Source organism: Ailuropoda melanoleuca, chromosome 8 (genome assembly GCF_002007445.2).
Source record: "Ailuropoda melanoleuca isolate Jingjing chromosome 8, ASM200744v2, whole genome shotgun sequence".
Classification (NCBI taxonomy): Eukaryota; Metazoa; Chordata; class Mammalia; order Carnivora; family Ursidae; genus Ailuropoda; species Ailuropoda melanoleuca.
This window is the reverse complement of record NC_048225.1, coordinates 97870019-97885418: the sequence shown is the minus strand read 5'-3', so window position 1 is coordinate 97885418 and position 15400 is coordinate 97870019. Positions and strand designations below refer to the sequence as shown.

General features: G+C 35.2%; 1 protein-coding gene across 2 annotated transcripts in view; it reads left to right on the top strand.

Moving 5' to 3' along the window:
• DENND1B (DENN domain containing 1B) overlaps positions 1 to 15400 on the top strand; it is a 245962-nt gene that overhangs the window by 136910 nt on the left and 93652 nt on the right. For both annotated transcript variants that reach the window (XM_034666981.1, XM_034666980.1), the window contains one exon: positions 10158 to 10258. In XM_034666981.1, the coding sequence (XP_034522872.1) occupies positions 10158 to 10258 (101 nt within the window). The remainder of the gene's footprint in view (positions 1 to 10157; positions 10259 to 15400) is intronic.

The following is a 15400-nucleotide window of genomic DNA, read 5'->3' as shown; positions in this document are numbered from 1 at the left end:
TATTTGACAGAGATAGAGACAGCCAGCGAGAGAGGGAACACAAGCAGGGGGAGTGGGAGAGGAAGAAGCAGGCTCATAGCAGAGGAGCCTGATGTGGGGGCTCGATCCCATAACGCCGGGACCACGCCCTGAGCCGAAGGCAGACGCTTAACCGCTGTGCCACCCAGGCGCCCCTATACTCTTCTAACACATTTGTACTTCTGTACAACAACAAAACAAATCTATATACGTAGCTATTAAAATATAGCTATCCTTTTTGCAAATGTAGACATTTCCCAAAATGAGGAAAAGCAGCCACAAGAGTCATAATCATCTCTTCAAATTTAATTGCAATCACATTTAAATTTGTTAATTACTAGCAACACATATATAAAATAAAAATGAAAAGTAGAAGAAAAATGGTTAATAGATAAAAATGAACATATGCATATGAAAGGCAAATAAAAAATATGCAAAGCTATTATAACCTTTGTTTCTATAACTGATCATGAGACAGTATTGATATTTATGGCTTCCTTGTTTCATTATTCATTCCATATTTTCCTCACCCTCAGCCAGAACCTCAGCCAGTTGAGTTTACATTATATCAATAATGACATGAAGTTTACTTGCAAAAGTTCTGAATCCTCAATAGTTCTGCTTTTTAAAAAAAAATGATTGCTGTAGTTTTCCATTAACCTTTATTATTAGTCATAGAAATACCAAGAGGTACCCCAGAGAACCTCCCGGTTTCAGACGTAGCCCTTTTTGCCTCTTTTGTGTAGAAGCCAGCCAGTTTCCCTTTGGCTATTGAGATCAACCAGCCAGTAGATTAAACCCAATTTTTTAGCCTGTTGGTTCAGTGACATAAGAGGCCTGAAATAGCCAGGTGGCAATATCATTTTCCAATTCGCATGGAAGCATTTCTCTGTTGGGCAGTAAGATCTCCAAACCAGAGAGTTCTAAACTACTGAGACTGAAAATAGAACTTATGGAAGTGGGTTATTAAGTATAATAAGGAAAGGGCCACTCCTGCTTCCACCCATTGATTCCTGGTCCCATGTATTCTGGCAATGGGAGAAACAACACCATAAAATGCTTTCTGATTTAAAGCATATCCTGCGTCATGTAAAATAGAACCCTACCCTTGAAGGATATAATAATACCACCTGGCACCATGACTGAATCTTCAGTAAGTCATTCCACTTTTCAATTAGGCCAGTTGCTTCTGGGTTATAAGTATGGGTAAGACTAGTTAATTTAATGGGCATGAGCCCATAGCTTTATTTACTTTGCTATTAAATGAATACCTTGATGAGGTCCAATGCTGTACAGATTGCCATGCTGATGGATGTTACTTTATACATCTAATGATTTTGGTTACTGGCAGAAGCATTTTAGTCAGAGAAGACCTTATCCAGATTATTTATTCCAAAGAGGATGGACTTCTGCCTCCTCCTTGATGGAAGGGTTCTGGTGTAATAAACCTGCCACCAGGTAGTTAGCTGATTGCCCTGGGGATTTATCTCACCAGAAACATTCTGCTACAAAACCAACTGAAGAAGCTACCAGGTATTACTACTGGGTGTTACTGCCACTGTGTACTGCAGGAACCAAGCCCTGGAGAATCACAGCCCTGTAGGAAGGAGCTGCCTGAGAGCATACTGGAACCAGAAAGCAAAAATCCTTTCCTCCTGCAGTGTATCTCCAGTGTCCTGTACTCAAAAAGTTCTACTTTGTCTTCTACTGACATTAGGCTGGTAAAAGAGAAAAACATCAAGGGCACAGATCCATTATCACAGATAGGTAGCAAAGAGTGAATTTGGAGCAAATGGGCAATATGTGAAGGGCACAGCTCCTGTGAATCAGCTGTTTTATTGTGATTTCCTACTGTATAATGGAAAGAGTAGAAAAGGAAGACCTTTAATTTGAAGGAAATATTTAACATTGGTAAAGTTTTCCAAAGACCAAGTATAACAGTATTGATTTATTCATTTGCACACTGATAACATATTATTATTTGCCAGGTATTATGTATTGGGAATTTCAAAGTTATTAATTAGAAACATAAATATAAATTAAAACATAAATCATACTATGTCAGCAAATCAAGGCCAATCAATGTGATAAGAACTCTAATACAGGAAATGTAAGAGGGAGAGTGGTCAATTAAAAAGTTGACTTCAGGATGACACTGGTTCTTGAAAGGAGTTTGTCTTGTGTTGGGAATGTTTACTTGTTTAACATGTCTCTGTATGTGCGTGTGAAAAGAGATAAAAGTCATGCTACATAGTGTAGTTGGAGAGAGAAGCAGTAGCCAGATTGTGTAGAAACATGTTTGCTAAATTAAAGGGCTTGGATTTTATCCAACAGATTGTGGGGAGGCAAATGAGGTTCATAATATGGCCAGTTTTGTTTTGGGCAAGATAACACTGGTGGCATTATAAAAGAAAATAATGGAGTAGGGAAATTCCTTCTAATAGGAGTCCAGTTAAAAGGCTGTGCAGTAATAAAAGCAAGGGGTGACTCGCTTCTACACTAGATCAGGGACCGTAAGAGGAAGATGAAGCTGGGTTTTAGAAACATTTCTGAGGAAACTTGTATTGGATATAGAGTCTGTTTGAAAGTAGGTAAGGAAGAGAAGAAGTAGAGAATGACACACAGAGGATCAGTCTTCACCAGGGCATTTCGTTGCTATATAATGGCAGTGGGCTTGATGTCATTTAATTACCAGTAAATTGCAACTTAATAAGTGTGTGTGTGCATATAAATATTCACGTGCATGGAGATGCATATACAAATGCTCATATATAGATGTATCTATTTAAATATATTTGACATGCATGCTAAACATGCATGTATGTTAAGTATATATCGGAATATTATATATAATTTTAATATTAGAATATACAATATATGTGTATAATTATTCATTCTTACTTATATATGCTTTACAAATTAAGAATTATTTAATTCCATTTATAGAGATTTAGAACTTCCTTTGTGATTGCTTTGCAACTGTGATCATCTCTTTTCTAATAGCTAATGGTTTGCAACCAGTTTTATTTTGTTCCTGGTAAGAGATATTTTAAATTACGATTTTCAGAAATGCCTAATAGTTAAAAAGTAGCATCAGCCAACTGGATTTATTTATTGGTTATTTAAAGTATTACCCTACCCTAAGATATAATAGCAGAGCGATTATATTAGTAACATCTAAATTAGAGATTGTGTTTCAGTCCTGACTACTTAACAAAAAAATTAGGTGACTTCACATAAGCCATTTAACTTTTATCTTGCAGTTTCTTGTCTAAAAAATGAAAGAATTGAACAAGAATGATCTCTAAGATCCTTTCTACCTATTAAATACAGCGATTCTTTAATTGCACTGTTTATTTCTTAAATAACTGCCTAAATTATGTAGTCTTTATATAATTCACATGAATGTCTTTTTTTTTTTTAAGATTTTATTTATTTATTTGACAGAGAGAGACAGCCAGCGAGAGAGGGAACACAAGCAGGGAGTGGGAGAGGAAGAAGCAGGCTCCTAGTGGAGAAGCCTGATGTGGGGCTCCATCCCAGGACTCAGGGATCACGCCCTGGGCGGAAGGCAGACGCTTAACGACTGCGCTACCCAGGCGCCCCCACATGAATGTCTTAACCCATAATCTTTTAGAACTCAGTATCTACAAGTTTTTGAGGAGAGAAGATAGATGAATACATTCAAGCAATGTTGTAGATTAGACTGTCAAACTTTGGTGGAAGGGTAGATGGGCCTTTTCCAGGAAAAACAAAACTGGTATTGAATCAACTTGAGAGTGAGAAGTAGAAAGCAGGAAATTTAGTACTAGGGAAAGGTCGTGTAGGGGAAGAAATTTGTGTTAAGCCTATGCCATTTATGTGTAATGCGACAGCTCCAGAGAACCAAAGAGTTGAGGAGAGTTAGTATGACAGTAATGGTAGTTTATAGAGGGTAACTAGAAGGCAGACTCCCTAACGGCAGAGATTTTTGTCTCTTTTTTTCATTACTATGTCCCCAGTACCAATAATAATAACTGGCACATGTTTGGTGACCCATTTACTGGTTGTGTGATCTTGGGCAATTTGTTTAACTTTGCCTCAGTTTACCCATCTGTAAAATCATTAAAAGAATGAATACAAAAAAGAAGTTAGCGAGCAAAAAAAATTTAGAGTCATTTGCCTAGGAAAAGCTAATAAACTAGTGATCAAATGTGAGATGGTTAGAACTTTTCAAAGGACTTGTGTATGATGGAAAAAGGATAGGTTAGGTTGATTTTTTTTTGGAATTAAGAGGCAGAATTTGCCATCCTAAAAGAATGAAGAAAGAGAATGAAATATAAAATAATATTTTAGTATAACAAGCATTAAAAATGTACAAATACTGTCTTTTTTCATTATATGAAATTGCTGTTTTTCCAAATATTTTCTTACAACTGTCACTTGATTTAAATTTTAGAATTTTGCTCAGGTAAGAACATATTTTTTAAATGTTTATTTATCTGAGAGAGAGAAAGAAAGAGAAAATGAGAGTGGGGAGAAGCAGAGAGATAGGGAGAGAGGGAATCCTTAAGCAGACTCCCTGCTGAGTGCAGAGCGTGGTTGTGTGTGTGTGTGTGTGTGTGTGTGTGTGTGTGTGTGTGTGTGTGTGGTTGATCCCAGGACCCTAAGATCATGACCTGAGCTGAAATCAAGAGTCAGATGCTTAACCAACTGAGCTAACACAGGCGCCCTCAAGTGAGAATATTTATAGTTAGGGTAACTTTGTAGTTTTTAGATACCTTACTGATACTTTTTTGGTCTAAACTTTTAAATGGGAGTGTAAATTAAACATGTTTAAACAGATGGTTTCTTTATGCTTTCCACTAATTTTTTTTCATTCCATGAGGAATTTATCACATTCCCATCTGCAGCAATTTATTCTGTATACCTGTAGTTATTTATAGTGCATAAATTTCTGAATTAAATATTGATTCATTTAAAAATTAATTGAAGTCTCTATATTTCTTGGTGTTTGTGCATAAATACATTCTTAGGGGACATAAATCTGCCCCTCAATAATTCATATAGAACTTCAGCTGAAGTGAATAGAATTTATCCATAAGAATGAGGCACAGTCTAAGAGATATGTGAGTGGCGTTGTGTCCGTATGAGAGCTTTACTTGTAAAGGGTGTTGAATTAGAATTGTGCTGTTTTCATTGTGGTCATCACACTAGATGGGTTGTTTACCTGCAGTCTCCTTGGGAATCTGATAATGTGGTGCCCCCCCACAAAATACATATCTATTTAATTGCTTAAAACATTGCATAGTTTTATTAGTGGCTGATTTCCTCTAATAAATACAGTTTGACTTTAAGAAAAAGGAATGAATGTGATTTTATATCACAAAGGGAAAGAACTTTAGTTTGGCTTCCAACTAAATATTCTTGCAGATCCAAACTGAGATGATAGCTGGTAGAATTTTTTATCAGTTATCTTTTTAACATCTAAGAGAATCTGTTCTATTGGTTTCCTGCTGAATTGCCCACTGTGATGCCTGAGAAAAGTTTTGTAAATTGGATCTCTGTCACAGACCTCAACTTTTTCTTATAAAGGTCAGGTGTTCTTGTTTGTTGAGTGTAAAGGCTCATTCTCCACCATATAATTAGGATAAACTATTTTTAGCCAGAGATATTATTCAGAGCCCCATAATGATGGGAATTTTGAATGCTTGTCTATCAAAAGGCAGTTTAAAATAATGGTTATTGCGTGCAGGAGCCTGCTTGGGTTGGTATCCTGGCTTTGCCACATACTAAGTGTGTGATCTTGGGCCATTGGCTTAACTTTGCTTCAGTGTCCTGATCTGTAAAATGGAGTAATGATGATAGAAGCTGTTTCATAACGTGAGGATTAGGTCCTAAGTACATCGAGTATTCAGAATAGTGCCTGGCACATAGTAAGCATTAGAGACACATTTGATATTATTATTTGTGACAGTATCTCTGTTAGATAGACCCTGGAGGCCTGGGACTGGAAGCTCCAAGTGCATTTATTTGATGACTGAGTTCACTATTGTCCACCTTTGTTGTCCAGTTTCTCCCCCTGATTTAAATAGGCCTGATCAGTTCTTTTCCTCTTCACATGGTTTCCACATATACTTATTTTATAATTGTAGTGCCTGGGAGAGAAATGTTCCAGTGATTTTATTGTGCATTATTCAGTACTGTGGGACCACATTAAGTCAATATATTGAGTATGCTTTGTGAAATCATATGTGTATTTAAATATTCATTTGTCATTTAACAAAGATGAGAAGGATTTTTTTCTTAAATTTTTATTTGGTAAATTTGTTTTTCTCTGGAAATTATAGTCTTATTGTATATTATTCCTCATTTATTATTTCTATAGTTTCCAGAGCATAATGACTGGGATATGTTCTGATTCAAATACTGAAACTTCTCCCACCCTCTTTGCTTTCATGAAGAACAGCTGCCGTATTAAAGAAACCATTGACAGAATATTAGAAAAGAATATAGAGTTCTAGTCTTGTCATGAACCAGACGTAGAGTCTTGGGTAATTCTAATCCAAAGAAGTATGACTGTCATTTCCCTCTGTACTTAAAGAATCAATATATCATAAATAACTTACAAGTAAAATGATTCTTCTTACTTCGCTTATAAATTGATCTCATTTCTTTATAGTACTTTATTCTGCAAATCAGACTTATAAAATACATAGTTTATTTTCCTTAATTTGCATAGGTGTTAGAATGTTCTAGATAAATAATTTGTTGTGACAGCTCCCTTCAGAGGTATGGATAAATTTCATGAAGAATAAGACTTAAGAGTCTCTGCTATGTCCCAGAATGCCCTCCAGTTCTGATCATGCTTGCTTCTTCTGATCTCACTTCCCACTGTTCTCCCACTTACTGCAGTCTAATCACGCAGACCTCCCCACTCCTCTGTGAAGATGACTTGCATGTTCCCACCTCATCTGCCTGGAATGCTCTTGTCCCCAAAGCCATAACAGTTGACTCTCTTATTTCGTTCGGGTCTCAGTTCAAATGTCACGGCATCAGAGTTTGTCCCTTATCCTCCTGCCTAAAACTGCCCCTCTGTCACTTTCTATCCTCTTTGCCTGCTCTAGGTTTCCTTTTAGAACTTACCTCTAACCCACATAATATATACTTGTTTATTGTTTGCTTTCCCCACTAAAATGTAAGTTCCATGAATACAGGGACTTTGTTCTGTTCAGTACTAGGTCCCTGTGGCCTGGTAGAAATTTATGATAACACATAGCAGGCACTCAAAAATTTTGTTGAATTTAAGCAAGTAACTTATTATGATACTTCCAATTGCTCAGTTACTTCATATACTTTAAGGATTTTAGAGATGATCTTTAGATATATTTTGAAGGTGGTCTGATTTGTAGTCTAGTTCTGTTAACCAATCTGGAAAAAAAATCGTTAACTACTACTAAGAATGTAAAATGTTAGAATTGATCTGATCTAAGACTAAAGAATACTACATCTCTCAGAGGCAGTGCTTACAGATCATCTAGCATATACTTCTTATTTTAAAGATCAGGAAACAGATCTGGTTATATTTGTACATGTGCCAGAGGTCATATACCTTCATAGTGGCAGAGACCTAATTTTGTATACTTCATTCTTATTGTTTTATATAGCTTATATATAACTGTGTTTAATTTCCTAGTAAATTTATTTTTTCTTAGTTGTGTTTTTTCACTTACTACTTTACTAACTCCTCCGCAAAGTATATGCTATAATAAATAGTGTTCTTTCTAGTTTTCAAACACATAGCTATTACAAGCTGCTGGGGGAGTATGGGGATCTTTGGTCTGCTTCTGCCTACTGTGGAAATTTCCACTTGAATGTCTCACAGTTAACAGAATCAATATTTGCAAAAACAAATTCCTTGTAGTTCCACCTGAACCTGACACTTTTTGCTGTATTACTTTAAATAATTCATTCTAGTTGCTTAGGCCAGAAACTGTGGTTAGGGAGGGCTGGTATTTTTACCTCTCCCTGTCACCTAACCCCTAAATCCAAAAAGTTGCCAAATCCTGTAGAACTTCCTTCTTTCCTGGCAGATCTTAGTTAGTAGAGATGATCCTTTGCCACGTGCTGGCCGTCGCAGGTGTTTTGTAACTGTCTATCATCACGTAGATCAATCACCCTCTGTGAAGCCAATCACATTCATCAGATGATATTGTGTCTTCTTAGCGAATAATTCATAACTTCACTTAAGGATGACCATTAAGGACATAGGGAAGGTATCTATAAAGCAATTAATAGTGTTATTATGAGTGTACCCAATAAAATAAGTTACCCTTATTATAATTCCTCCTTTTGAGAATGTAGTATTATTCTCGTTACACTGTTATTTTCTTAATAATGTAAAAGGAACACTTTCCCTTTCTCTTAAGGTTTATGCGAGTTGTTTTGAAAGCCATCTGTGTGCAAATGGAGAAGTTGAGTAAAGTAGCCCCCTTTCAAAGCTGTATAAATGCTTTTAGACATTGAGTTACACTAAAGGGATGGAAAGAGTTAATACAGCTTTAAGGTGCCTAATTTACAACCAGGGATTACCTGAGAGCTCTCAGAGAATTTGACTGAGTTAGATCAACCCTATTTCATCTCCCTCTAAGAGGGTTCAAATAAGACAAATAAATTCAAGGTCTGTAATTGTTAAGTGAAGGTATTTGAATGCCTCCTAGTGGTATACTCTAAGCTCCAATTAAGGAATTAAAAAAAACACGTATTGAAGGAATACTGAGTATAAAAATCCTTTAACAATAGCATCCTAAGTAAAAACAAAATACATTGTTTGCCATATAAAATTAATTAAAAATCTACCTGGAAAAAATATATATGATGAAGATGAGTATACTTTTAATCAAAATTTTTATGTTTTTGGTTCAAATTAGATTTCTTTAGTTTTTCTTTTTTTTTTTGCCAAACTATTTTGCACTTAAATATAGACAAATGTTTCTATTAAGATTGACTTGCTTTTTCTACATTTATCCTTTTAAGTTAATTTGATTCCTGTGTGTAAGTTTTAATTTCTTTGTAAAACAGGAAAAATGGTTTGCAAAAGGTCTGTGGCTCATTTTCATATAGTTTTATTTTTAAATTCTGATTTTCAAGTTGAATAAAATGATTTAATTAGTAAGCTTGAAATGATGACTCTAGCAAGACTTTTAAAATGAAGACTGCTGCCTTAATTATTGCTTTAAACATTAAAAAATGATTAACACTTACAGAAATATAATTTAAGATGTAAAGAAAAGTCCCATGGAAAGAATTCTGGTGAGGGTCAGTAGGAGGGAGGGGAAAAAAATGATATCCCTTTGTTAAACATTAAAAAATATTTAATTAACTGCTTGCCAAAACAAAACAATTAAAATGGCAATTACCTTTAAAATAGCATCAATGTATTTGCAGCTGTTGTGATGTAAAGCTAGGAAACAAAATGTTAATCTGAAATGAACAGTTTAAATATGAAATTATGATATACTTGGCTTCCTGTAGTACAGCTGTCAAGCTTGGGCAGTTCGCTGGTCAATAGTGACATTCTATGTGTCAGTGAACAGAGTCTCTTGATACCATAACCCGCAGTTCACACATTACTGAAGCTCCAACTGTCGAACATTCAAGTCCCCTGGTATTATTGCAGCTTCCAGACTCTCCTGACTGGCTCATGTTTCATTCTTTGGCAATTTGCCCTAATGATATCCCTCAGGAGCTTTCAGCCTCTCTTCCTTTCCATATTTAATCGTGGTATATTAATCTGAGTGATGCGCAAACTGTGCTGCACAAATTGTAATTTCCTACAATTTCTTCTAAGATGCTCACCTAATTTTTCAGCTTTACTTTTATTTATGTTCTAAGTTTTGACCCCAAACACTATATTTTCAGATAGTTATACTTGTCTCCATAAGATGCCCAAGAAGCTACTTTTGCTATTTGTATATTTTTCAGAGGAGCTTTTGAACATAAGATTTTTTTTTTTCCTGGCAGAATTGGTAAAGATAATGTGATTTAGGTCACTAAATAAATTATTTTGTGATTGTCATTAATCTTTGATAACTTAAGCATGTCTTTTTGTTGGGAAGGTCAGCAGCTACTTATTGTTGTAATCCTTTTGCAAATTTTAGTTAACTGCCTGTCTCCATGGATCAGTTGCTCTGCTGTACCCAATGTACTGGCAACACATATACATCCCAGTGCTTCCTCCGCACCTGCTGGACTACTGCTGGTAAGATGACTTTGGACAAACTCCTTTAAATCCAGGCTTTAGGATTAGAAAAAATTCATCTATTTGTAGATTAAGTAAGCTTGGTATATATATGGATGAATGAAAGCCCCGAAACTTGGCTTAGAGACTGGTAACAGATATTAAAAGGTGATTGTCTGAAGGGCAGAGTAATTCAAAGCTAGTAAAAATGTATACTTGGCAAACCTAAAATTCTTTAGATTTTGTGAGGTACTTCTGCAGTCATTTAGATAATTAAACGCATAAAGAGAAACAAATACAGTCTTAGTGGCGGTTAGCAAAAGTGTACAGAAGTTATAGTATCAGTTAGAGAACTCCGTATCCCAGGTGTCAGGATTTGTCTGCAGTGTATGTCAGAAACCAGATTGTCTCTTTCGGGGTGCACTTTCATTACCTTTACCTTAGGACTCACTTTTCTAGAGCCCTCTTTCCTCAGAAGCACACCAAATACCAAATACCAGCAAAGAGGTTGCCTCAAATTCAGGGATTCCCTGAGTTTCTGGTTTAAATCAAAGTCTCACCCTTAAGCCACTATGAAAAGCAATGTTGAAAAGTGTTGGGAGTAATTTCAAAAAGCTTCTTGGCATTAGAAACAACTCCCAATGATCTCACTCAATTTGAATTCCACTACACCCCTAGAACGTTTCTGTTCTCTTCCTCTGGAAGAGTGCGTATGCTCCCAGTGAGGCTGGACAAGGGTTAGACTCCGAAACAGGAGCCTTGGGATCTTCTTCTGGACTGTAGGGTAAAATGTTCTCTTCCTTGCATAATTATCTTCTGCAGGCATAGCTTAATTCTTAAGATATCTGAGATTTTTTTCCTCTAAACCATGCATGTGCACATACACACACACAAAGAAATAATTTTGACTATAATGTGTTTGTTTATATTATTAAAAAACAAAGCTCTTTTAGAATCAAAGTATTTAACTTTTTTATTTCATGAAAAGCAAATCAAAGTATTTAAGGATTAAAACAGTTTAAATTCATACATAGAGGTATTCTGTTTAGTTTTTATGACTAACCCTCTTCAGATCAAGTGATTGGAATGACAACATGTATATCTGGCCATGTATTGATGATACCAATATTTGGTGTGTTTCAACAGCATGGTAATATTATTAGTATCGATAATGCCATGAGGTAGGTTCGCGATGATCCACCACTGCCATTCAGCCCTTTGCGTACTGGAAAGGAGGAAGTTGACAGGAGACTATCAGTATGCAACTTAATCATGTTGTGCGGTGCCGCACAAGTCTGAGAGTTAAGCTACATCTATAAATAGGTTCTTTGGTATTCACTTTAAAGTGTTTTTCTGTGACCAACATACTAGTATATATATTAGCATTCTTGAAGGCAGGAATGGCAGTTTATTCACATTGACAATGCCATAGATCCTGGCACATGGTGTTCAGTAATTAAAATTTATTCATTTAAAATAATTTTTATAAAAGTATTTGAAAATATATTGATACATGATTTTTAAAAATACATGTCAAGTTAGTGGCTCAAGAACTAACACTTCTAATGACGAAGCTTAGAATTATATTTTATCATATATAATGTTATGCTATTTCAATTTCTCTATTAAAACATTCTGACATCTTAGGAGGTAACGTCCCTTTAAGTTCAGTTTTCTGTAATGATTACACATTTAAGACTTTCTAAAATACTGTTATTTAGAAACTATTCTGTGATGTAGGTAGTTACTGTGCTAATTCTTACCAGAGATGTCTTCCTGATATTTTCTGACCCTGCCATCAAGTCCTTCTGCTGCTTCCACTTTAAGGAAGGAAGCTTGTTTCGTATTTCAGTCCCTCGAATTTAACTTTCTTACTAGCTTCTAACCTTGAAATAGCCTTAGGACAAGTTCTAACAGTCTCTGTGCCAGTTAGTTCCCTGTTCCAGAGAGTACAGAGGTGATAATCAAACAAGGAGTTACCTGAAACTTCCTGAACCTTAAGGTCATGATGATAGGCTCAGCTTCTAGCATTGGAACTGAGCAGTATAATGTAATTTTGTCTTTCTTTTCTTTTTTCTTTTTTTTTGAAAGAAATAGCTAAGACTGTAGCTCTCTTCTGTCAGAAAATTTTATGGACTAAAGTATTTCTTAGGAAAAATGGTTTTCTTCCCTTCGCGTCCTTGCAAATAAATGCTCTTAGAATCATATTGATCTGTATGCAAAAGGGAGAAAAATTTTAGAGATTGTCCCCCTTCAATCTCATAGTTTTTGAATAAAGACATTTTCATATTTCACTTCAAAAATAGCACCAAGAAGGTTTGATGGGTTAGATGTATATTTGCCAACTCTTCAAGGTGATTGGAACTTTCCAAATCCTGAAATAATCCTGTCTTCTGGAAGCATTCTTGTCTGCGCACCTGGTATCTCTGGTGTGACATAGACTGTGGAGAACCATAATGCCATCTTGTGACCATGCATGAATATAGCATCTGGGTCCACTAATGAAAAGTTTGCTAATTTGTTGACTCATTCATTCATCCATCAAATATTTAGTGAACACCTATTTGCCAAGCAGCGAATCTATGTAAGATAATGAATGAAACTTAGTTTCTGCCCTTGCAGTATCCACAGAGAGGAAGAAATTTCACACATACGTGCATGGAATGTACACGCACATGCACGCACAAGAGGAACACAGAGTAATACTTCAGTACTATAAGGCATGTAAAAGCAACATGGGTGGGGACACCTAGGAAGAAGTGGCTCACACTGCTTAGTAGGATAGGGAAAGCGACTGGGAGGAACTGACACCATCTACATTTTCTTTTAATCTACCAGTATAAAAGAAGAATGGGAATTTCAATTTAACAGACATAAGATTTCAGTTATACAAGGTGATTAAGTTCTAGGGGGTCTGCTGCACAATATTGTGCCTATGGTTAGCAATACTGTGTTGCAGACTTAAACATTTCTTAAGAGGGCAGATCTCATATTAAGTGATTTTACTGAGAGAGAGAGAGAGAGAGAGAGAGAGGGAGAAAGTGAGAGAAGAGAGAGAGAACTTTAATGTGGCAAGTCTGTGATACTGCCATACACTCTGAACCTTTTTGAGTCCTTAAACACCTAGGAGGTGGTATGACTCTAGTACCAGCAAAATTATAATCATTCTTTATCTGTTCAAGAGTCACTTTTTTATTTAGGCTACCTGTCTGACTCTTCTTTCCATGAAAGGAGCAGATTCAGCTTTTAAGAGAATTGTTTTTTAAAACATAAATGGAAAATTATGCTGTTTAGACTACCTAAGTTAATAGACTGCTGTTACTGTGTACCCATGGGTGGTCTCTGTAAGAAAACCTAAAAAAGAAAAAAAAAAAACCTATTACATAGTGATTATTTTTGAGTAAAGATTAATTGCTACCCCGAAGAAGAAGCAGTCATAACAGTCTTCAGTATCCTATCTTTGCAAAATAACTTCATTGACAAAAAGATCTAGGACAATTTTGCATGTGGATGATAAAACATCTGTGTTGCCAAGGATCTATCTCTTCCTGACTTATTAACACCCTAATCTAATTAGATTTAAGCTAGGGTTGCAAAATTACTTTTTGTGAGATTTGGCTGATTTAGTATTAGGAGGTACACAATCCAGTTTTCATGAGAAATAACTATTCAGTAAAATCTATAGTCCATAAAATACAAAATCTGTCTATAAAATATATTCTGTAAAATCTGTATGCAAAAACATCATAATTTTTTAGGAATTTATTCTCTAGATTAGTAATGTTTGCAGTTCTAACATCTCTCTATGTTTTTTATTTTGTTAGTAAGATAAAAACACGTAGATACCCAGTAATCTCACAGAAAATGTTACAAGTTATTTCATTACTAAGTTCTACATATGAGCCCTTTATTGAATTTTTATTCTAGTTTAATAACTACTAAACATTTATTTTTTGTATTTCAAGAAATAACTAGCTCTCGTGAAGTTTTAGAAGTGTTATCTTAGCTGTATTTCATAGGACTTCAATAGGTTAGCTACCACTTTTGGCTCTGAATTTTTAAAATCTGATCCACTCAGTGTTCATCCAACATCTGTAAAATGGACATAATAGTTAATTTTAGAAAGCTTATATATTTTTGATGAACACTCATTATATTGAAACATGCTTCAAAATTTGAGATACCATGGACTTTTTATGTTGTAAATTTTGTGGTTAGGATAAACCTGGGGTGAATTGGAAGTTTGCACAGTAACTTGAATAATTTTATACTATTTTGGACATGGATAGCTTGACATATTTAAGATCTTGGGATTTGCTACCCTGTTTTGTGAAAATGTTCTGAACCCGGTCGTGGGAGCCCAGAATAGTGACGTATATTTTATGTCTTCTGTGAAGTCCCAGAAGGAATTCCAGAGATGAGAACTTGAACTAGGGAAGTAATCAGCCTTCTTTTACTTAAGCAGAAGTGGAACAGTCCACATTTATTCCTCCTGTTTCCTTTTGAAGGCAGAAAATCTGTTAGGTCTTAAGGATATCAAGGCCTATAAATAGTTCTTAACTTTCAGTCAAATGATCCAGAATATCAGATCAATTCCAGATGGTCTGTTGTATTTAAAAAAAAAAAAAAAAAGATAGGAAGGAACAAAGCTACAAAAGGGAATTAGATGGAATCTAGTACAATAAGAAGTAATGAACAGGATAATGAGGAGTCAAATATAAACTTTAACCATCCTTATTTTTGGTGAATTCTGGATATATGTTAGTGGTTAAGCCATCTTTAAATAAATTTGGAGCTGTTTGAGGTTACCTTGAAAACTGTGGATCTGTCATGGTGCCTGTTAGCTTTATCTATGACTAGTTCTCAGTAGCAAAGTGTATATGCAGGAGCTTGGACAGCTCAACTGTAATAGTGAAAGTGATGTTTGGAAAATTAAGCAAATTCTTTGAAAAAGACTTTGTTTTCATTAACATAGAAAATGTTTTCATTAAATATAACAGAGATGTCTATACAAGAAATGTCAAAAAATGTTTTATTTTTAAATAGCTACTTGTTTGCATATCTTCTATCACCTTTGTAGACATCTGTCTATTCTCACATTTTCTTGTTAAATAATATTTTGATTTTAAAATGTCAAGTTAGATAATTCCCTTCTTGTATTTC